This window comes from Chlorocebus sabaeus, chromosome 7 (assembly GCF_047675955.1).
Source record: "Chlorocebus sabaeus isolate Y175 chromosome 7, mChlSab1.0.hap1, whole genome shotgun sequence".
In the NCBI taxonomy this organism is placed as follows: domain Eukaryota; kingdom Metazoa; phylum Chordata; class Mammalia; order Primates; family Cercopithecidae; genus Chlorocebus; species Chlorocebus sabaeus.
The window spans coordinates 34,483,269-34,507,734 of record NC_132910.1 but is presented as its reverse complement, the minus strand read 5'-3'; the positions used below and the strand labels follow the sequence as shown (position 1 = coordinate 34,507,734).

General features: G+C 40.7%; 1 protein-coding gene across 5 annotated transcripts; it reads left to right on the top strand.

Moving 5' to 3' along the window:
* The first annotated feature begins 393 nt into the window (after positions 1-393).
* PLAC8 (placenta associated 8) lies at positions 394-24,466 on the top strand. Of its 5 annotated transcripts, XM_007999102.3 has the most exons (7): positions 484-537; positions 5,002-5,177; positions 5,295-5,436; positions 7,017-7,157; positions 9,927-10,051; positions 20,360-20,473; positions 24,187-24,466. In XM_007999102.3, the coding sequence occupies exons 4-6, from the start codon at positions 7,046-7,048 to the stop codon at positions 20,462-20,464; spliced, it is 342 nt and encodes a 113-aa protein (XP_007997293.1). In that variant the 5' UTR covers positions 484-537; positions 5,002-5,177; positions 5,295-5,436; positions 7,017-7,045; the 3' UTR covers positions 20,465-20,473; positions 24,187-24,466. The 5 variants fall into 5 exon arrangements, with proteins under 5 accessions (XP_007997291.1, XP_007997288.1, XP_007997293.1 ...); XM_007999100.2 differs by lacking the exon at positions 5,295-5,436 and having other exon boundaries at positions 394-537; XM_007999097.3 differs by lacking the exons at positions 5,002-5,177; positions 5,295-5,436 and having other exon boundaries at positions 433-537.

Genomic DNA, 24,466 nt, shown 5'->3' with positions numbered 1-24,466 from the left:
TTCCTCACTTCTAAAATTGGAAAAACAAGGCCTATCAAAGTCATCAACGAATCATTGAAATGCTTGGCCTATTTTAATATTCAGTATCTGTAAGCTCATACCATTAAAGGGTACTTGAGATGCCAACTACTATATAATCTGAAACAATAATGATCTTTTTTCCCCACAAAGATAACAAAAAACAAACACACACACACAAAAACAGTAAGCTCTGCCAGACATGTAAAACCAATCAAACTATATAATGAATTAAATTCTTTCCCCACCGAAAAGACAGATCAGTGTACCTAACACAATATAGGAAAAGGAACACACCTTATTTGGCAAGAGATATATTCATTCTCCAGATAAGAGAAACACACATTGAAACCACTTCTGCTGGATTACGCTGGCCAATGAGAGCGTCTGAAACTGTTCTTTGTACTATGCACTGCGATAGAAACACAGTTGCCTCTCCCCTTTCAGTAGTTTTCATTTGTGGTGAGATTCTCTCCCAGGACACAAGACATTTCCTCCTCTGAACCTTATTTACTAATTGTAAGTACAAGTAAGAACTTCTTTTAAAAACTTAGCATTGAAAAAAAAAAAAGCTTTCTTTAAAAGTTATTTGATCTTCTTGTTTTTTCTTGGCATGTTATATTTTGAGTTTCAGCTAAAAGACTAAGGGTTTCTTATCTAATTGCTTTAAATTTATACATTTAGTCAAATTCAACAATTTTGCCAAATGCCAGGCTTTTCAAAGTAGTATAAGATCCCAGCCTTGAATCCTCATCAACTGCTGCTGTCTGCAGCAAACACGTATTATATATATTGTATTTAGTAACATGATCATTAATTTCACTCTTTATTTCAATATGTATGCATGTTGACTTATGCTGGTCTACTTTCTTTCTGCTTTACAAATATTCTATTTTATCCATTTAAAATATTTAGAAACAAGATATGGAATTTTGTAGATTTAGCTAATGAGTTATAAGAATCCTTGAATTCTCACTATGAAAGTAAGAAAAACAGACTAGAATGCTTCAAAATTAAATTCTGGTGCTTCATTAATACGTATAAAGAGAGATGGAGAGATTATGAAATGGAAATGTTTCAATCAAAGCAAAAAAAATGAAATTTAACATCAATAAACAGTAGGAAGAAGAGAAAAATCTCAATAATATATCGTGTCTGGATTAATCAATATTAATAATATGTATTAATATTACTGTAATTAATATCATGTATTATATTAATATTAATGTATTTTAATAAGATAGTGGGCTGTCCTCAGGAGTGAGGTGCTCATAGAAAGGAGAGACAAATACAAGATTGATTCTTAACTAATAGCTAAAATTAAGATGTTTAAAATATGAACCAAATACTGCAAGATTTCCTGACATTGAGACCATTCCACAGAAAGAACTTCCTAAAGAAAGGTATTCTAGTCTCATTCTCCCAAGCTCGCCCACCAAGATTCCCATTTCACTTCCTCCTGCCTCTACTTTTCCTGCATTTTCCAAGGTGGCCCCTGCCAATTTTTTTATCACTCTGTCTGCTCCTGTGGGGTTAAAGATGGTATAGAACAAAACAGCTGTGTGGTCACCCCGCAATGGGTAGAACTGCTGGCCACAGAAAGGAAACCTCAGGCATCTCCTTAGCCCTTACCAAATCCAGCACAAGACTTTTACACATCCCGGCACTCAATAAAATATTTGCTGAATTAAATTGGATCTGTAGTTATTAGTAACAGAAGAAAAATAACGCCACTGGCCGTGGGTTACAAAGTGTGCTCTGCAGGGCCACTGGCATTAGAATCTAGTGAAGTGCCCAGGATACTTCACATGCCTGCACCTGAAGAGAGAGGAGCTAGTTTGAAATGTGCTCCTGGGAATGCGGGAGGGCCTAGCATGGGCTTCACCACCCTGGAGAAAGATAGACTGTTTTTCGAATTCTCACCGGAGCAGCTACATGCTCACCAAGCCATGTCTGTGAGAAAGGCCACCTTTTCCTATTTCACAGGACAAAATCCTATGGCATAAGGGCAGCAGCCCTGCAGGTGCGCATTACAGATTCTTAGACCTTAACTCATTCTATCTAAATCACAATGTCTGAACAGTGTGTAGAATTCTACATTGTACAGATTCCTCAACCCTAGCTCATTCTATCTAAGTTACAATCTCTGAGCAGTGTCTGGGAATCTACAGGTTAAAGAGCTGTCCAAGTGGTTTTACTAATAGTAACCTTTGAGGACCACTGAACTAAGGAGACAAGCTGGTACCTAAGGTCCTAGAAATTCTAGATTTTCAAGGAAATTTTCTCTCCACTTACTGTTGACCTTTTACCTTGAATGGCTAAGGGTAAAGATGTCATGGCTAAAGCAAAGAGAATTGTGGTTGTTTGGAACAAGCAACAATTTTACATTTGTTTCTGTTTTACCTTTGTTGTAACTTAAAAGATACCTTGAATTTTTAAATGATCACAGAGGCACATACAAATGAGTGTGTTTGCTTTCTCATCTCAGTTTTATAACTATCAGGAAGGTATTTTTTTGAATAAGGTATCTCACAGGAGAAGTTATTAGACCCTTTTTAGAATAAGCTGGAAGTGACAGATGGAAGTCCTGGAGAGCAATTCCCTTTAGGACTACTCTTCTATGCAGGGATAAGCCGAGTAGACTTCTCCACCAATATAGGTAATCTGCACTAGAGAGGAACTTATAATAGCATCAGAAAACTCCTGGGGCCCCCCATTCTGCACCAGTTCCTAGTGCTAATATTCACAGAAGCACCTGGGTCCCTGCAATCTCCCACATTCAAAAGAGGAAGTCAAAAGTACAAAAGTAGTGAAGGAAACAGAAACATACAATGTTGACTGTTGGGCTAAAGACTGTTGAGGCTACTACATGGAGGAAGTAAATGTTCACACAAACTAACTGGCAGTTAGCAAATGGATATTTGAGATACAGTTGATATATATATATATATATTTTTTTTTTTTTAATTTTTTTTTGAGACGGAGTCTCGCTCTGTCGCCCAGGCTGGAATGCAATGGCGTGATCTTGGCTTACCGCAACCTCCACCTCCCAGGTTCAAGCTATTCTCCTGCCTCAGCCTCCCAAGTAGCTGGGATTACAGGCATGCACCACCACGCCCAGCTAATTTTGTATTTTTAGTAGAGACAGGGTTTCTCCACGTTGTTCAGGTTGGTCTTGAACTCCCGACCTCAGCCTCCCAAATTGCTGGGATTACAGATGTGAGCCACCGCGCCAGGCCGATACAGCTGCTTGGTACAGAATATAGAGATGGCCACTGAGTGGATTTCAAAGGCACTCAGAAAATGTTCAGGACTCAAACTGCTATGAAGTCTAACATTAGCCACATTGAATACACAAACACATATGCCGTACACTAAGTAAAGACAGTCAGGTAAAGGAGAAACAATTAGATCATTGCAGGGTGGTTTTTATTCTGAAATCTTCAGATTGCTGTTATTGTATTAAAAATCACAATATAGCCTTCTTGAAAAAATAAGGGTGTAAAATGAACATGTTTTTCCTCTGAAAGAGTTGTAGGATCATCTTTATTTATTGAATACCAGTTTCGTGCCAAGCGTTGGCTAGGGGCCAAGAGGGAAAAAAAAAATACAAACAGCTATAGTATCATTTGTATGACATGCCCCTCCTTTGTTTTTTGTTTTTTGTTTTTGTTTTTGGAGACAGAGACTCGCTCTGTCACCCAGGATCCACCCGCCTCGGCCTCCCAAAGTGCTAGGATTACAGGCATGAGCCACCGTACCTGGCTTGGTATGCCCCCTTAAATTTTTTTTTTTCTAGTCAGTGGATTTGCTTTTCGTTTCTGAAAAGGATATTTCTTGTTTTGCTTGTAAAAGAAATAAATGCTAAGTATAAAAAAAATTATCGGCCATGGGTGGTGGCTTACACCTGTAATTCAGTGTTTTGGGAGGCCAAGGCAGGAAGATCACTTGAGGCCAGGAGCTCAAGGTCAGCCTGGGCAACATAGTGAGACCCCCATCTCTACAGAAAAGGAAAACAAATTAGCCAGGCATGGTGGTGTACGCCAGTAATCTCAGCTACTCAGGAGGCTGAGGTGGGGGGATCACTTGAGCCCAGGAGTTCCAGGCTGCAGTGAATTATGATCGTGCCATTGCACTCCTGCCTGGGCAATAGAGAGACTTTATCACAAAACAACAAAAAAGAGTCTATCAGCCAATCACCTAGGGATAACCACTTGACATTACTGATAATTAGCATTTCATATTTTTTCTGGTATTTGACAATTAAGATGAAATGCATAAGAAATTAGAATACATATTCTCTAGCATTTCCTGTAATGCTGCTTCCCCCAAGATTCCAAATGTGGGAAGCCATCACCCAAAAATATGGTTTCGACCATGTTAGTACTGGAGTTGGGATTTAGGGAAGATCTGGGCCCCATCTGTAGAGGTCTGAAGAGTCAGGTGAAACATTAGCCTTGTTTGCGTTTTCAGGGCTGGGCTCTCGTCCTTGTTTGCTGTGCACCATCTGGAGCCTGCATCACGCATGGCCTCAGCCAGCCGAGAAGCAGAGAGCGTGGTGACGGGGCCGCTAGTGAGCTCCTCCTATGTACCAGGTCCCGAGCTAAGATTTTGAGAAACCTCGGTGAACTTGGCCCACAAAATTCCCTGCCTTTGTGGAGCTTACCCTCAGTGTTGGGGATTTGGGACTTACTTTTCCCAAAGCCAAGCTAATTACTGTAAAAGGGGTGAGTGACAAAAACGGAATCATTGCAAGGTCCTTACCTTTTATTTCATGAGATTGGCGGCATGAGTGTGTCTAGAGGGCTGTGATTGCTTCCTCTTACATTGTGGTCATGTACAGCAGGACTAGAATCCAGGGTCCATCTAATAAGCATTCAAATCAGCGGGCGGGGGAGGGGGTGGGTGATAGTTTCTTGTCTTACTTTCCGATCCCAGCGTTGCTCAGCCCATACCATCTGATAAAAACTTTCTATAATTTAGAAACAAACGCCCGGTGAGCCTGGGCGCCCGGAGCGACAGAGTGGCAGGTGCCCGGGAGGCAGCGGCGCCAGCCCTGCCCAGCGCTGCGGCTCCTGGTGCCTGCAGGTGGGGCTGGGCTCCGAGACCGCGCGCCCGCTGCCCGGTTCACGCCGAGTCCCCAGCGGCGCGCCGCCCGGGTGAGTGGTCCCCCGAGGGCAGCCATCCGCAGGCGCCGTTCCCTGATTGCGCCAGCAACAATGGGCGGTCTCCTTGGGATGGATTCTGCGCGGGCTGCTCTAAGAATTCACCGGCAGGCAGGTCTGGTCCCAGCAGAGGAGACCCAGGGGTCCCAGAGCGGCTCTGGCGGGAGACGTAGTGCGGGGGCTGGTGATCGAAGAGCCCCAAGCGCAGCTGCCGCTCACAGTCCCCTTCTCGAGTGCAGAGCGGGCGGAGAAGGTAAGAAGCCCACCCACCCACTCCCCGCCTCCTGAAGCCCCTGCTTCAGACCTGTCCCTGCAACTGGGGAGGAGCCAGGGGGGCTCTCCGCCTCCCCGATCCTCCTGCCTGGAAGAGGCCGGAAGACAGCGGCCGCCAGACACACGTTCGCCTAGTCCATCACCCGACGGCTCTGCCCCTAGACGGGGACTCCGCCGCCGCCACACACACACCCGCGGATCATGCACGCCCTGAATGATCGGCTCAGCCGACCCCTCCGGTTTTTTGTTCACTTACTGGAACCTTCTTTTGCAGAAAATCTTGTTTGCTGTGGGATCCAAGGATGGGTCCGCCTCACTCTTCTAGTGTAAAAAAGCAGTGAACGGCTATTATGGTACATTTAAAAAAAAAATCAAGCAGAAGCCATAACCACTTTAATGTATATGGAAGGGCACATCTAATACATTTAAAATAAGCTTCAGCTATTCTGAATACAGTTCATGGTATTTGTATTTAAAGACAAATTCTTTAGAATGAGCCTGTAAGGTGGGTAGGTCAGAAACCTCATTTTACAGATTAATAAGTGGACATTTAAATGACTAGTTAAATGATGAGTCAAAGATCACAGTTTCAGAAACTAAGACTTGGGCAAACACTCTCTCGCTCCTAATCTAATTCATGTTCCATGACCCTACACTGCCTCTCATGATGTAGAGAAATGAGGAGTAACCTTACCAAATGTACTTCTTAAATAAACTGCCCGTACCACACAGCAGCGTCCGTCAGGCCAGCGCTGACACAGGATTGCAGGCTCCCAGTAAATATGAAGTGAAGGACAAGTCAGGAAGTAGGAAGACTGGAAATGGTTGCTCATAGGAAATCAGTCCAAAAAAAAATAATAAATTAGGAGCAAGAAGTGGGGGGATATACACAAAAGTTTAGGATGATGCCGTTTTAGATAATGTTATTTTCCATAATTCACTACTTTCGGCCACGATCACAGGTTGCTCATTTGTTTCGCTACCTGTGTGGATACCAGGTACCTGTCTAAAAACAGTACATGAGCAACACTGTTCCGCTCCCTTACCCCACGAGAAGCAACTGTTCACCTTCCCAGTTCGGAGAATTCTGTGGTTTTTGTTTTGGGGGGTTTGTTGAGATGGAATCTCACTCTGTCGCCGAGGCTGGAGTGCAGAAGTATGACCTCGGCTTAACGCAAGCTCCAGCTTCCCGGTTCAAGCGATTCTCCTGCCCCAGCCTCCCGAGTAGCTGGAATTACAGGCACACGCCACCAAGCCTGGCTAATTTTTTGCATTTTTAGTAGAGACGGGGTTTCGCCATACTGGTCAGGCTGGTCTCGAATTCCTGACCTCAAATGATCCGTCCACCTTGGCCGGGATTACAGACATGAGTCACCGCGCCCGGCCCAGTTCGGTGAATTCCTTCCTCCCACCTGCACGGCCTCTATCTTGTGAGGGGTGGAGACAGAAATTCTGTTCTTCAAATAAAGCAACTTCCTCTACACTGCCTCAGCATCCTGCCCTAACGTGGGCTTTCAAGAGCAACCTCGAGATCTCTAACACCACTCTTTGACTTTTCAGTCCACTGCTTTTAAGACCCAGCACTGAAAATGCAATCTCAGGCGCCGGTGGTCGTTGTGACCCAACCTGGAGTCGGTCTGGCACCCCAGAACTCCAACTGGCAGACAAGCATGTGTGACTGCTTCAGCGACTGCGGAGTCTGTAAGTGTGGGAAAAGAAGTCCCTTAATTGATATCGAGGTGAATTACCAATAACTAAACCCTTCCCCTATTCCTCCCTTATCGTGTAGGAAAAGTTTCTAACTTACTACAGGCACTCTGCATGTCAGGCAATGGTATGTTTAGCAAAAAAAAAAAAAAAAAAAAAAAAAAAAAAAAGCCTCCATAGCGATAAGTTAATTTTTCTCCAATCCTTCAAAGAACAGTCTTATTCCTAAAATAAGTTCTGGGTTAAGATAATAGCGAAAGAGCTGATTGATTCTAACAACGAGCAGGTCTGGCCTGACTAAATAGACCTTACATTAATTTAAAAATTCCAAGTTGAATTTGATTTTTTAGAAAGACTATTCTTGCAACATATAAATTAACCTCATTATTTTATAGTTACGTTGTGTCCAGTACCCAGGGGATAGTTTTCATTCATGGTTTCCATATGCGTTCAGAGAAGAACTATTTTCATTCATATATTTAGGTTTTTTACACACCTGAGAATAAAGAATTCTGTGGCAATTAGCTTGTCACTGAGGAAAAAAAAAATCTCTGACTGCTTTGTTTTCTTTTTCTTTCTTTCTTTCTTTTTTTTTTTTTTTTTTTTTTTTTTTTTTTTTTTTTTTTTTTGAGACGAAGTCTCACTCTTGTCCCCCAGGCTGGAGTGCAATGGCACAATCTCCGCTCACTGCAACCTCTGCCTCCCGGGTTCAAGAGATTCTCCTGCCTCAGCCTCCTGAGTAGCTGGGATGACAGGCGCCTGCCACCATGCCCCGCTAATTTTTGTATTTTTAGTAGACACAGAGTTTCAACATATTGGCCCGGCTGGTCTTGAACTCCTGCTCAGGTGATCCGCCAGCCTCTGCCTCCCAAAGTGCTGGGATTACAAGCCTGAGCCACCGCGCCCAGCCTGTTTTCTTTTTATAAGATCTCTCTAAAAGATCTCTTACTTCGAGATCTCTCTAAATGAACTTGCAGGAAAGGAAGTTTGGGGTGAGATGGGCGTTGCAGAGAGGAGCAAGGTGCTTAGTTCTCAATAATGACCAAGAAACAAACACACCCACCTACAGAAAACTTGCTCTGAAGTCTATTTGCTTGCCTTGGTCCACATAGTACTCTAAGACAAGAAAATAAAATACATTATCCTTTAACTTGACAGTTGAAATTGACTTTGAATGAGAGTTGAATTGAACCTTGTTTTTTCTTTTTGTTTTTTTGAGACAGAGTCTCACTTTGTCACCGAGGCTAGAATGTAGTGGTGCGATCTCAGCTCACTGCAATGTCTACCTCCCCAGTTCAAGTGATTCTCCTACCTTGGCCTCCGAGTAGCCGGGGTTACAGGCGTGCACCACCACACTCAGCTAATTTTTGTAATTTTAGTAGAGACGAGGTTTCACCATGCTGGCCAGGCTGGTCTCAAACTCCTGACATCAAGTGATCCACCCGCCTCGGCCTCCCAAATTGCTAGGATTACAGGCATAAGCCACCATGCCTGGCCTGAAATTGAACTTTGAATGTGTTAAGAATTACACTCAGGCTGGGTGTGGTGGGTCACACCTGTAATCCCAGCACTTTTGGAGGCCAAGGCGGGCAGATCACAAGGTCAGGAGTTCAAGACCAGCCTGGCCAATATGGTGAAACCCCATCTCTACTAAAAAATACAAAAATTAACCAGGTGTGGCGGCGGGTGCCTGTAGTCCCAGCTACTCAGGAGGCTGAGGCAGAAGAATTGCTTGAACCCGAGAGTGCCGTTGCACTCCAGCCTGGCAATAGAGCAAGACTCCATCATAAATAAATAAAATAAAAATTAAAAAAAGAATTACACACTCAGTAACATAGCAAGGGAAAATTACCTAGGGAATAAAACAATTGGGTTAGTTTTTTCACTCTCATTGTCTGGAGTGATGACTTAAGCTTCTCAGGACACCAGTTCAACATCTGCAAATCAAAGTAAGAATTAGATCACATTGGTGAAACTCTCTAAAGATGAACATGTTAACCCTCTTACCGCTAGTATTATTATTACCCAATTAAATGAATACACAAGTTCCAATCAAAGCTTAATTGCTTAGTAGCACATTTTCTTAAATGTAGATCTGATGAAATTATTCTCCCCTCTTAAAATGTTTCAGTGGTTCCTCATAGCTCTCATGACGCACTCTTAACACTCAGAGTTTTTCATCATCTGCTCCCCAACCTGCCTCAACCCACAGCTAAATCCTCATCCCATCCCAGGGCTCCAGCCGTATTGAATGAACACTAGCCTTTGCCAGGATATGCCAGATTACCTCGAAGAGGCTCTTTTCCTTTTTGTCCACCTTTAAAACATCTCATCATCCTTCAGTAGTCAGCTCAAACAGCATTTCCTACTCAGGACCTTGTAGGCCCCATTTTTCTGGGTGACCTGTTGGCATTTTAAACACGTTTCTGTTGGAGAACTTTCCCTATGATCTGCCTTCACTACTAGACTTGAGCCAGGGGCACTGTCAGTACTGAGGATAATGTCTGGAAAATGAACAATGAATGAAGGCAGAGCTATGACAAGAATGATATACTTTACAAAGGCGTGGTCATTCCTGAAATGATTTGCGTGTGGAGGGAGAAACTGATGCAAAGCTAAACAGAAACATTGAAGATGGGCTTAGCAGCAGGCTACGTGGCCAAGGCCTCGTGACTTGGACTGCCATTTGTGAAAGCAAGCTAAACTTTCAGCTGTGGCAGGGGCAGAGTGGAGTAACGTGTACCCCTGGTTTCATGTGTCTAGGTCTCTGTGGCACGTTTTGTTTCCCATGCCTTGGGTGTCAAGTTGCAGCTGATATGAACGAATGCTGTCTGTGTGGAACGAGCGTCGCAATGAGGACTCTCTACAGGACCCGATATGGCATCCCTGTGAGTCTGTTACCATACCATCTCACTCAAATCTGCAACCACATTCAAAACAATTATTATAAACCTAGAGATCATTTGATGTATGCATCTTCTGAAATTGATTGATAAGAGTTCCCTAGCATGTGCAATCTTGCATTCAGTTGTAGCAACAGATCTTCTGGTTATGTGGCCTCCTTCTAGGTTTCTGTTGAAAACCTGAGAAAATAAATAACTCATATTTGCAATGGATGTCATACAATGGAAGAGGATTATTTAGGATCTACTGTGCCCCAGATGCATTACATGTATTATCTCACTTAATTCTCACATCATCTCTGCAAAGCGGGTAGGTCCACAACGTTTTGCTGATGAGAACTTTAAAGTTTTAAGAGGTAGAGTAATTCCCTCAAAGATAATAGTAGAGAAAGAGTCAATACTCAGTTCTAACTGTCCATTCATACACTTTCCATTACACCAACTCCACTTTTTGTAGGTGAGAGATTGTATTACTTAGGGTTCTCCTAAGTGCATTAGAAACAGAACCAATAAGATTGGGAGTGGATGTGTGTGTGCTTGTGTGCATGTGTGTGTGTATGCACATATATAAACAGGCAAACTTCAGATATACAGGTTTAGTTCCAGATCACCACAACAAAGCGAATATTGCAATAAAGCAAGTCACATGATTTTTTGGTTTCCCAGTGCACATAAAAGGTATGTTTATACTACACTATAGTTTATTAAGTATGCAATAATATTGTGTCTCGAAAACCAACATATGTGCCTTAATTTTAAAATACTTTATGGCTAAAAAATACTAATAATAATCTATCTGAACCTTTAGCAATTCATAATGTTTTTGCCTGTTGAGGGTCTTGTCTCAGTGTTGGTGGCTGCTGACCAGGGTGCTGGATACTGAAGGTTGGGTTGACTGTGGCAATTTCTTCAAGTAAGGCAACAATGGTCTGGGTGTGATGGCTCACACCTGTAATCTCAGCACTTCGGGAGGCCCAGGAAGGCTGATCATTTGAGGTCAGGAGTTAGAGACCAGCCTGTCCAACATGGTGAAACCCCTCTTTACTAAAAATACAGAAATTAGTCAGGCATGGTGGCAGGTGCCTGTAATCCCAGCTACTTGGGAGGCTGAGGCAGGAGAATTGCTTGAACCCAGGAGGCAGAGGCTGCAGCGAGCCCAGATTATGCCTCAGCACTCCAGCCTGGACGACAGAGCAAGACTCCATCTCAAACAAAACAAGACAAAAACAAAAAACAAATAAGGCAACAATGAAGTCTGCCTCACCAACTGACCATTCCTTTCATGAAAGGAAAGATTTCTATGCTGTTTGGTAGTATTTTACCTACAACAGAACTTCTTTCAAAATTGGATTCAGTCCTCTCAAACCCTGTTATGGCTTTATCAACTAAGCTTACAGAATATTCTAAATCTTTTGTTGTTATTTCAACCATGGTCACAGCATCTTCACCAGGAGTAGATTCCATCTCAAGAAACCACTTTATTTCTTTCTCTTTTTTTTTGAGACGAGTCTCACTCAGTCACCCAGGCTGGAATTCAGTGGCACCATCTTGGCTCACTGCAGTCTTCCCCTCCCAGGTTCAAGCGATTCTCCCTTCAGCCTCCCGAGTAGCTGGGGCTGTAGATGTGCACCACCACATGGAGTTAATTTTTTATTTTTATTTTTTGGTAGAGATGGGGTTTTACCATGTTGGCCAGGCTGGTCTCGAACTCCCGACCTCAAGTGATCCGCCTGCCTTGGCTCCCTAAATACTGGGATTACAGCTGTGAGCCACCATGCCTGGCCAGGAATCATGAATATTCTTAATGAAATATAAAATTATTAATCATTTCCACAAGATTTTTGATTTACTTTCCCTAGATCCATCAGAGGTATCACTGTCTATGGTAGCTACAGCCTTCAAAAATATTTTTCTTTTAATAATAAGACTTGAAAATCAAAATTACTCCTTGATTGGCTGCAGAATAAGTATTCTTTTAGAAGGCATGAAAACAACATTAATCTCTTTGTATGCATCAGAGTTCTTGGATGTCTAGGTACATTGTTAGTGAACAGTAATATTTTGAAAATAATCTTTCTTTCTGAGTATAGGTTTCAGTAGTGGGCTTGATATTTGGTAAACAATGCTGTCAACACATGTGCTGTCATGAGGTTTTGTGGTTCCATTTATAGAGCAAAGGCAGATTTAGCATAATTCTTTTTGGTTTTTTTCATGGGGTGGGGGAAAGAGAAGTGATTAGAATAATTCTTAAGGGCTCTAGGATTTTGCAAATAGCAAATAAGCATTGGCTTCAACTTAAGTCACCAGTTGCATTATCTCCTACGAAGAGAGTCAGCCTGTCTTTGGCAGCTTTGAAGACAGGCACTGACTTCTCCTCTCTAACTATAACTTTCCTCGATGGCATCTTCTTCCAGTAAGGCTGTTTCATTTTCATTGAAAATCTGTTTTTTAGTGTAGCCACCTTCATTAATTATCTTAGCTAGACCTTCTGGATCACTTGCTACACTTTCTCTACCAGCACTTGCTGCTTCACCCTGTGATTTTATGTTATGGAGATGACATCTTTCCTTCAACCTCATGAATCAACCTATTTTAGCTTCAGACTTTTCTTCTGCAGCTTTCTTTTTTGTTTGTTTGTTTGTTTGTTTGTTTGTTTGTTTGTTTGTTTTGAGATGGAGTCTTGCTCTGTCGCCAGGCTGGAGTGCAGTGGGGCATGATCTTGGCTCACTGCAAACTCCGCCTCCCGGGTTCAAGCGATTCTCCTACCTCAGCCTCCCGAGTAGCTGGGATTACAGGTGCGCACCACCACACCCAGCTAATTGTTTTGTATTTTTAGTAGAGACGGGTTTTCACCATGTTGGCCAGGATGATCTCAATCTCCTGACCTTGTGATCTGCCCACCTCAGCCTACCAAAGTGCTGGGATTACAGGCATGACCCACCGCGCCCAGCCTCTTCTGCAGCTTTCTCTCTCTTATCCTTCACAGAATTGAAGAGCACTGGGGCCTTGCTGTGGATTAGACTTTGACTTATGGGATATTGTGGCTGGTTTGATCTCCTATTCAGACCACTCAAACTTTCTCCAGATCAGCAATAAGGTTGTTTTGCTTTCCTATCATTTCTATGTTCACTGGAGTAGCATGTTTAATTTCCTTCAAGAACTTTTCCACTACATTCGCAACTTGGCTAACCATTTGGCACAAGAGGACTAGCTTTCAGCCTCTCTCTGGTTTCAATATGTTTTTCTCACTAAGCTTAATTATTTCTAGATTTTGATTTAATTAGGAGATATGGGACTCTTCCTTTCATTTGAACATTTAGAGGCCATTGTAGGGTTATTGGCTGGCCTAATTTCAGTATTATTGTGTCTCAGGGAATAGACAGGCCCAAGGAAAGGAAGACAGATGGGAGAACAGAACACCTGGTCAGTGGAGCAGTCAGACTACACACATTTATCAATTAAATTTGCTGTCGGTATTAGTCCGTTCTCACATTGCTATAAAGAAGTACCTGGGCCGGGCCAGGTGCGGTGGCTCACACCTGTAATCCCAGCACTTTGGGAGGCCAAGGTGGGCGGATCACGAGGTCAGGAGATCGAGACCATCCTGGCTAACAAGGTGAAACCCCGTCTCTACTAAAAATACAAAAAACTAGCTGGGTGTGATGGCGGGCGCCTGTAGTCGCAGCTACTCAGGAGCCTGACGTAGGAGAATGGTGTGAACCTGGGAGGCAGAGCTTGTAGTGACCGGAGATTGGGCCACTGCACTCCAGCCTGGGCGACAGAGTGAGACTCCGTCTCAAAAAAAAAAGAAGAAATACCTGAGACTGGGTAATTTATAAAGAAAACGTTCTCGCATTGCTATAAAGAAGTACCTGAGACTGGGTAATTTATAAAGAAAAGAGCTTTAATTGGCTCATGGTTCCACAGGCTGTATAGGAAGCATAGTGGCATCTGCTTCTAGGGAGTCATCTGGAAGCTTACAATTATGGCAGAAAGCAAAGCGGGAGCCAACACTTCACATGACTGGAGCAGGAGGAAGGGGGACATAGGTGCTACACACTTTTTTTTTTTGAGACAGAGTCTTGCTGTGTCACCCGGCTGGAGTGCAGTGGTGCAATCTTGTCTCTCCCATCTATCTTTGTGTGTGTGTGTGTGTGTGTGTGTGTGTGTGTGTGTAGTAGAGACCGGTTTCACCATGTTTACCAGGATGGTCTAGATCTCTTGACCTTGTAATCCGCCTGCCTTGGACTTCTGAAGTGCTGGGATTACAGGTGTGAGCCACCACGCCCGGCCTGTGCTACACACTTTTAAACAACCAGATCTCACGAGAACTCACTCACTATTGGAACTAAGGGGAAAATCTGCCACTATGATCCAGTCACCTCCCACCAGACCCCACCTCCAACATTGGGGATTACATTTGACATGAGATTTGGGTGGGGACAACATCCAAACTATATCACCATCTTATATGCATGGGTGTAGTTCATGGTGCCCCAAAATAATTAAATAGTAACATCAAAGTCTAGTGATCACAGGCGGCCATAACAGATAGAGTAAGAATGAAAAAAATTGAAATATTGCAAGAATTTCCAAACTGTGACACAGAGACATGAGGTGAGCCCACGCTGTTGGAAAAAATGGCACCCATAGACTTGCTTGATGCAGGGTTGCCACAGACCTTCAATTTGTAAATTGCAGTGAGCTGAGATTGGGTCATTGCACTCCAGCTTGGGCGACAAGAATGAAACTCCATCTGAAAAAAAAAAAAAGTGATAACTGATTATAAAGTCATCTTTTAAAGAGGACCAAAGTGAGAAAACAATTGTCTGTGGATGACAAAGACATTTTAGGGCAGCCACAGTTAAAGGCACAATTGACAAGGAAATTTACTTCTGTGGCACACAGTCATTCAACATAATCATTATAATTATTATTGTTAACATATACTAAGTCATATTAGAATTATAGCAGTTTTATATAATTTTGGAACATATACCAATAACACATTTACATGAATGTAGACCAAAGAAAGTCATTTTATATTTAACAATGCTTCCTGTATGATTTTTGTACCAAATAAGCCATTTTAAGACTTTAGAGGACCTAATATCTAAATATTAGGTTAGAAAGAGACATAATTTATAATTTGATTTTGGAAAGTTTGTCAAATATCAAAGGTTTAAAACACCAGATATCACAAAATAGAATCCCAAGTCACCATAAGTCATTCATTTGGCAAAAATAACTAAAAAAAAAAATTAAAGAAAAAAAACAAAACCTTTATTCTAACAGAGGAGTCTTAGCTTTCTAAATAAGACTCAGTGAAGATAGCATGAAGCCAGCTGAATCTGTCTCTTCTTTCTATCCTCCTTTTTTTCCCTGCCATTTACCCAAAGGAGAAAACAAAACTCTTTCATTATCTTTTAACATTACATAAAAATCATCTTTGAAAAAGAAAACCGAATTTCATGTTTGCATTAGTGCATCTTTAATGCTAAAGCTAGTTTTTACATACAATTGTATATACCTATCCAGTTTTAATTAATTTGACCATAAGGTAAGATTTTCATAAACTTTTTAGAACGCTTTATAATTTTCCATCAAACAGCAGATCCATTTTCTAAGAAAATCCTGTTATTTGGACACATGGGCCTAGATTCTGGCCCCACGTCGGTATGATTTGAATGTTTTAACCTATGGAAAAATGCTAAATAATTTTTTTTAGCTCTTGGCCAACTTGTTTATACTAACAGAATGTTTTACAAGATCAACCCTTTACAAACCCTTTTCACTTTGCTTAAACCTTTAGTTTTGTCCCGTTACTCTTTTAGGTTAAGACAATCTTTAAAACCCTCGGGCCTGGCACAGTGGCTCACGCTTGTAATCCCTGCATTCTGGGAGGCCGAGGTGGGCGGATCACAGGGTCAGAAGATTGAGACCATCCTGGCCAACATGGTGAAACCCCGTCTCTACTAAAACTATGAAAATTAGCTGAACATGGTGGCGCACACCTGTAGTCCCAGCTACTCAGGAGGCTGAGATAGGAAAATCGCTTGAATCCTGGAGGCGGAGGTTGCAGTGAGCCGAGATCGCGCCACTGCACTCTAGCCTGGTGACAGAGCAACACTCCATCTCAAAAAATAAAAAATAAAAAAACCCCTCAGAACTAGACAAAATTACATTCCCTTTAACAAAAGCCATATTCCTATGCCTTCTTATAATCTTTTACCAAAAACACGTTCCCTACACATCTTGTATTTTTTAAAACTGTTTCTCCAATGGTCTCAATTACATGTTACAATATTAACTCTTAGCAACTTTTATTTTTGGTGAAAACTCTGATAAGTAAGAGATTTTAATTATGTATTGGGGTGGAGCCTAGGACATTAAGACAGAAATGAAGATAAGGTCTGACTTTTTAGCATAGCTAGCGGACATGGTTCTCTATATGTCTCCAGGCCTTATATATTATCTAAGCCTCCAAAGTAGGTAAATCAAACAATTTTCAAAAGTCAAAGAAACAGTTTGACCTTAAAGCATTTAGCAAATCTGATATCTGACCTTAATTTAGGGCAAATGTCTACATTTTCAAGACAACTTATTTTACCAATAATCTTTAAAACTGTCCTTATTTCCAAAAGATTACTAAAACCATGTGAACAAAAAGGCATTAAAGTTTCTATTTTTCTGACAAAATATTTTATTTAAGCCCTTTTTTCTAAGCCAATTAATCAGAGCTCTTTTATATATAAACATCACACACACATATACACAGACACACAGACACACACACACCTCACATGTAAATACAGACAGACAGACAGAAGATTGGGCACTTGTAAGATTTTTTCTTTTGCCAGTTTCTTAATTGGATGACTGGCTTCAGGGTGGAGCCCTTGCAGGAACGGAGCTGGGAGGGCATGCGTTTCTAGGACCAAATAAGTAACAAATAAACAGCTGAAGGCAAAGACAGATCTCCAAAGTTAAAGATGCCATTTTATACTAGTTTCTGGATCCCCAAAGGGAGGGAAATACTCCGGAAGAAGACAGTGCAGTGCTTTTACGGACTGTGCATTTCATTACAAGGCAACCCAAAGCCAATCAGCCCATTTTGTAATCAGCCCATCCTCATGAGATCTCATCTCCCAGTGAGGGGTGACGATGTTGCCTTATCTTCCAGGTGGCCAAGAGCATGCTTCTCTGATCCAAGTGTGAAGAGTCAAGTATCCCTCCATACTACTGTTAACCACCCCTTAAAGTATATTTCCTATCTAGTTATTACACACCAAAACTCTCTCATAATGCAGAGTGATTGCTGATACCCCCCAAACTCAAAACCGTCAGATAACACAATGCAAAACAGAACAGAGCCTTTGATTTTGACAGGGATCTATCCACTTTGGCTGTATCCAATTCCTGGGGTTTCAGGAGGAAAACAGTGTTCCCCCCCGCCACCCGCCAAAACGCGGCCTCTGGTGCCTCCTCTGTTTTTCCCAATGAGTCCTAGGCTACCAGAAGTTATCTTAGGGCCTCTCATGTGCCTTAAGGATGACAAGACCAAAAAAAAAAAAAAAAAAAAAAAAAAATGGAGAAAAATAATTCAGTCAACTGAGAAGAAAAAAATCTTTTTTCAGAAAAACAAGTTCCAAGAAGAGAAAAACATAAAGGCCTTTTAAATATACCTATAGCTTGTTTATCCACTTTTAATTAAGCTGACTTTTAACAAAGTACTCTCTAAAAAATAAATCCTTTCAGATATCTTATTACCCAACTTTAGCCATGCCAAGCAGCCAATATTTCTGGTTTCTGAACTTTACCAAAGGTAACCTCCTAGGTTCTTCAAGGACATGGCAAGCAGTTTCTTTTTTACAAGATTTATAATCTCCACGAGGTAGTTCAGAGAAAGGAAAATCCAAGAGGGGAAATCAGAAGCTATCCATTGGTGGAAAAACACCTCAATAAATGGCAAAGTTACACAAATAACAAACCAGAAAGGAATCATTCCAGAAGCCAACAATTGAACCCAGGCCACCACTGCCAAAAAGATAACGCCTTAGCTGCTGAGCTATATAGCACTGAGCAATTTCTACTGCTTTTTCCAGAAGGAGCCTAGAGAAGCCAATTTCAAGCTCACAAGGCTTTTATCTGCTCAAGAAAAATTTTTTGGACTAACTATGACATGAACCCCCAAATTCCTGTCCTCTGGATGGTGGAAACCAAAAGAAAGTATCCCCATATGGTCACAAGATTTAGCTCTCAAGGACATAAAACAAGACATAGAAATGTCTTACAGTATTGTCTATCATATATCAAGTAGGAAAAATAAGTTATGGGATAGTATGACCTCATTTTTAAAACACAAAAGAACTCCTGAAATGCCAAACTCTATATGTCTATGTTCATAGCTGTATCTTCGTCTAATCTGTATTTATATGAGTCACAGGCATAGAACAAAAGCTAAGGAAAGAGGATACACAGCAGATTATTAATAGTTTATCTCTCGTAATGACATTGGGTAGAAAGGGATTAGATTGTTATTTTCACTTAATATTGTTCTGTGTTTCAATTCGTCATGAAAATTATCTATAGCATGCATTTAAAATTGTTTTAATTTTTATTATTTTTAAATTTTGTTCACAAGTGCTGTCAGTAAGCATTTTTGTTTTGTAATTCACAAAATGATAAATATTTTTAAGTGACAATATAAAATAGTTTCAGCTAGGTGCAGTTCAGCATGCCTGTAGTCCTAGCCTGAAACCCTTTTTCAGGAGACTGAGGTGGTGAAACTGCCTTTGCAAAATTATGACCGAGACAATGAAAAGATCTAACTTAACTGACTCCATCTCGCTTCTAATCTCCAAGCTGTCCTTGTTCATTCCTGGGGGTAGGCTGAACTAACTTTGGGAGAAACTTAGTTTATAGTTTAAACAAACATGGTAATAGCCCTTTCCCAAAGCAGACCTCCTTTTTGCCTGGGGACTAGATTGCCTTTGTAGGACTAACATTAGCCACAAGATTAGAAATTATAGTTTAGAAGTCATGGAGCTGGTGGCTACAAGGTTCTGACCCTCCCTAAACTGCTTCTAAGATCAGTGCTTGATATGGTTTGTAGACCCTGCACTCGATGGAGATTAGGGTTCATCTCGTGCCCTGCCCGTGACTGTGTTCAGTTTCAAGTCGATTAAATGCCAGGAATGTAAATGCCACTGTTTTCTAATGCAGCTTTAATATTTTTATTTATCAAAACCCTGAAACAAAGTGTTTTTAAAATCATCTAATTTTACAAAGTAGTCCCCAAAAGTTTCTTCCTTACTTCTTCCCTAGAGCTGATGTCTTGGGAATTTTTCTCCATATCTCCAAATCACACACTTGTATTACTACTTCTTGACTTTTAGTTAGAGGCATTATCTGTTAACCTCCTACTAGGGAAGATGTGAATTTAGTTCTGTTTTCTCCTCCTCCCCCTACCACACACATGTGCCCTCTCCCCCATCCCATTCTTTCTAATATAGTTATATGGTTAATTCCATATTCAGTGTTTACATTAGGATACTTATATTTGTTTTATTCAGCTTCAGAGCTGAGTCATGTAGTAAATATGATTGCTTTTCCTGCTCAATTTTGTTTTTCCTGGTATTAGTAATTATTGAGTTTTTTGTTAGTATTTTTCCTCCATTTACTTATGAGTCCTTTAACTCCAAATTGTTTGCCACTTTTCTAAATCTCTTCCCAACACCTTCAACATGTAGATGTTTTATCATTTTCATCTTCATGATGAAATCACTTCCAGTCCTACTACCTTTTGAACTAGTTGCCCATTATTCCTAGTGCTTAGCTCTCATCCTGGGATCTCCCTTCACCATGACCCTGGAGATTCCATTAGCTTCTCTCCTATTTTAGACTCCTGCTTCTTATATCCCATATCTTCCTCTTCCTTGGTTTACACCCACATTTTGGTGGAGCACATCCTCTATGAACTTCCTGTGACAGAGAGGAGGTCCAGGAGAAAAGAGTTTTGAAATTCCACTTCCTAAAGATATTTATCTCTCATACTTGATAGTTTGGTTGGACATCTTCTTACATTTTCAGAAATGTAAAGTATAGAAAAATATTTTCTGTCATAAAATGAGGCAACATTTATATGAAAAAGCGAGGTAACATTTCCTAAATGTATCCATCCAAACTCTGAATCCTAAAGAGCAGTGCCTTCTGCTTCTCTTCAAGATGTGGCAAGTCTTAATTCCAAATAGGTGAATTTTATATTTTTATTCCTTTTTTGTTTTCAAACAGGGATCTATTTGTGATGACTATATGGTAACCCTTTGCTGTCCTCATTGTTCTCTTTGCCAAATCAAGAGAGATATCAACAGAAGGAGAGCCATGCGTGCTTTCTAAAAACTGATGGTGAGTCAATGCAAACATTCCTCTCAGAATATGTGGGTTTTTAGAAATATCACTAATGACTTTGTCAATTACTCATTGTTTTGAATAATTCAGCAATAGCTATTTCTTAAGTCTCCTGAAGTGCTATCATAATATCAAGATTGGCTTTAATTTCTTCTTATGAAGAAGATAGCTCCATACTTTGAAACCATAATTTAGTAAATAAAGGAATGGTGAATTTTCTAAACTTCTCAGAATTCTGGTGATCTATTAAGGAAGCACTTACCAGTTGTAAAATACCAGAGTATGGTGAGATACAAAAGAATTAGAAAACATTTTCCCTGCTAAGACAAACAAGTTGACAAAAGGAATTGGTAAATAATTATAAAATAGAAGAGCAATGAAAATAACATACTATATGATATTTGGATTGATTGTGGCATAAAGCATGTATCATAGCAAGGTGAGGTTAAATAGAAAACTCTTATTGGAGAAGTTGAACTTTGAAAGAGGTGGACATAGAATTTAGAACGTTTGGAAATGTTATATGGAATTCACCATCTGAAGTTCAATCAAGTCATTTTCAACTAATTTTTCTCAGGACTATCTATTGAGGATGTAGTTAAGTAGAAATCAACATGATTTACTCCATCCCCTATAGAATATGTCTTGAGTATGGAAAGAAAACAATTTTTCTACTCTTTGTAATAGCCAATTTCCTTCCTGAAGTGATAAGGACTCTGTATAGGTTAATAAAAATAACTCTTGGGAGATATGTAAAAAAATGTTCATTTACTTAGCAAGTAATGTATCAAGGATCTAGGATCAAGTATACATTGTCTTTGCAAGTAATGTATCAATGTATCAATATCTAAGACTAGGTAGTTACTGTTAGGTATTGTGGTGGGGTTGGGGGGCAAGATGAATAAGCTGGTCCCTCTGTCATTATAGACTTTATACTAAAAAAGGGGGATTAGACAAACCCCTAACTAAAATGCAGAATTCAATTAATGGCTATAGACAAAGTGATATTTTATGTTCAGAGGAGGAAAAGATCACATCTTATAAGATGTATAAGTGAAAGTTTCTTGAAAGAAGTGATTTTTAATTCTAAAGAGGAAGTGTGTATTAGTTCACAATGAGAAACTGATGGCACTGAAACTGTGATAGTTCAAGGATTTAATGAAGACTAAGTATAAAGGTGTGGGTGGGGCACTGTAGGGAAATGACAAGGCATGGTGTAATAATCTGCCTGGCAACAGCCCCAGGGAGGAGAAGAGGGAGCAGTTACCTGAATCCTTAAGGAGAGAGCTGTGTGAAGAAGGCTGCCCTGAAAGAAACAGTATCCTCTCAAGAGAGGGTTTTGAGCAGCCGGAGGCAACCCACAGAACTGAAAAAGTACCCTGACCTCACTTTAGGATGTCCTTCTGGGTTTCCCGTTGGCTGAACCCACCAGAAAGGCAGAGGGCAGCCAAGTGTCACCGTAGTCCACAGGTCGCCTCCCAGGGCACACAGCAGGATGGTCAAGGGCGTAAGTGAATTAGATGGGGCAAACAGAGGATCACTGACTCAAGATGTGGTTTTAATTAATAGAAATGGAGGCTGAGTGCAGTGGCTCACGCCTGTGATCCCAGCACTTTGGGAGGCCAAGGCAAGAGGATTGCTTGAACCTAGGAGTTCAAGACTAGCCTGGGGAACATGTTGAAACTCCGTCTCTTCAAAAAATACAAAAATTAGCTAGGTGTGGTGGTGCACACCTGTAGCCCTAGCTACTTGGGAGGCTGAGGTGGGAGGATCACTTGAGCCTGGGAGGTAGAAGCTGCAGTGAGCTATGATCACACCACTGCACTCCAGCCTGGGCAACAGAATAAGACCCTGTCTCAAAAAAAAAAAAAAAAAAAAAAAAAGGAAAAGAAAAAGAAAAGAAATGAAATGTTGCTTCTAATCAGCAATATTCATGAAACTAGAGAGGCAAAAAAAAAAAGAGAAAATATGAACTTAGGTCCAACTTGGTTAGAACATATGGCATAAGTAGAAAAATAACGAAAAATAAAAGATTTTAAAAAGTGAATTGGGGCCTTAGCATGCAATGTCCGAATACTAAGCTAATGACCTGGTAGGAATTGGGAAGTTATTGCAGGCTTGAAGTAAATGAATAGAACTACACTTTAGAAATATGAATCTAAGGCTGGGCACAGTGGCTCATACCTATAATCCCAACACTTTGGGAGGCCTAGGTGGGAGGATCACTTGAGCTCAGGAGTTCACCACCAGCGACCAGCCTGGGCAACATAGCGAGACCTCATCTCTACTAAAAAGTAAAAATAAAAATAAATAAAATTTAAAAATAGTAAATATTAATCTAATAGCAGTATGTAGTACAGACTGTACAGGATGAGGCTAGAAGCAAAGATGGGGAGTTAGACCATTCCAACACTGTTTACTTAAATAAATGCATGAAACAATTTACATCAAATATCTACCCACACATTGATGATAATGAGTCCTGATAGCACAAGTGTTTTCTTTAACCTCAGGGAAAATATCTCACTGAATCTTTAGATGGGTTTGAAGTAAAATACCTTGGCGGTCCTGACTCCTCCTCATCAACTTGGACCCTACATCACTCACTGGCAATAAAGCTTTAGATACACAGATATCGAAATGGGGAGAAACAAGAGAGAAAGAGCAAGGAATAACAACATGATTTACGTTAAAATAGATTGAGACAAAGGATGTAGGAATCAACTGGAAAAGCTCCCCACAGTCCAAACTGGGACACTTTGAGGAATAAAATAAGGACGTGTTAGATTATAACCCAAAGTGTCAAATATTTATGAGTTTATACTAACATAAATGATTGAATAAAATTTGAAAATTGAAGAAAAGTATGTGTGTTGAAAGCAGGGAAAACTGGGAATTTTGAGAATTTCTGTATGGGAGAAGAGACACAGCTGCCATACGGAACTCCACATATTTAGGTGGATACTCCTTCCTCAAGGAGAGCGGCATGATTCCCCACTCTGAAGTGGGGGCTTGCATGGTGACTTCCTTCCAAAAAGTACAGTATGAAAAGTACAGCACGCAAGTACACTCTCTATGCTGTATGGAGTAACTCCACACTGGAGAAACCTGACACAACGAGGTTGTGTCAGGTAATCGACGTCACCATCACTGGTAATATACTGGTAGTTTGCACCCCTGATTTGATGTGATGAGAATGGCACTTTACCTTTGTGGTCTTCCTCCCAAAACCTCATTACTCCAGTCTAACCATGAGAAAACCATCAGACAAAGCTAAACTGAGGCACATTCCACAAAATACCTGACTACTCCTCCTGAAAACTGTCAAGGTCATCAAAAACAAAGAGAGGATGAGAAACAGTCACAGTTTAGAGGAGCCTAAGAGAACATGACATTTAAATGTAATGTGGTATTCTGGATGAGATGCTGGAACAGAAAAAAACAGTAGGTAAAAACCAAGTAATCTGAAGATTGTATGGGCTTTGATTAGTAATAATGTGTCAGTATGGGTTCATTAATTTTGACAAACCTCCCATGGTAACGTAAGATGTTAACCAACAGGAAAATTGGGTGCTGGATACCTGAGAGCTCTCTGTACTATCTTTGCAACTTTTCCATCAATCAAAAATGATTCTGCAATTAAAAGTTTATTAAAAATTATAAAAGTACATTGAGAAAATTCAAAACTCTTCTTTGTGTGTCCTTTATAGGTGAAAAGCTCTTACCGAAGCAACAAAAATCAGCAGACACCTCTTCAGCTTGAGTTCTTCACCATCTTTTGCAACTGAAATATGATGGATATGTTTAAGTACAACTGATGGCATGGAAAAACTCAAATTTTTGATTTATTATAAATGAATGTTGTCCCTGAGCTTAGCTAAATGGTGCAACTTAGTTTCTCCTTGCTTTCATATTATCAAATTTCCTGGCTTATAAACTTTTAAAATTACATTTGAAATATAAACCAAATAAAAGATTTTACTGACAAGA

What these genes read in the sequence shown, in the direction of transcription:
- PLAC8 (XM_007999100.2), top strand. Translation starts at nt 7,046, where the DNA reads ATGCAATCTCAGGCGCCGGTGGTCGTTGTGACCCAACCTGGAGTCGGT. An exon ending in CTTCAGCGACTGCGGAGTCT is followed by an intron (nt 7,158 to 9,926) that starts GTAAGTGTGGGA and finishes TCATGTGTCTAG; the next exon opens with GTCTCTGTGGCACGTTTTGT. An exon ending in GGACCCGATATGGCATCCCT is followed by an intron (nt 10,052 to 20,359) that starts GTGAGTCTGTTA and finishes GTTTTCAAACAG; the next exon opens with GGATCTATTTGTGATGACTA.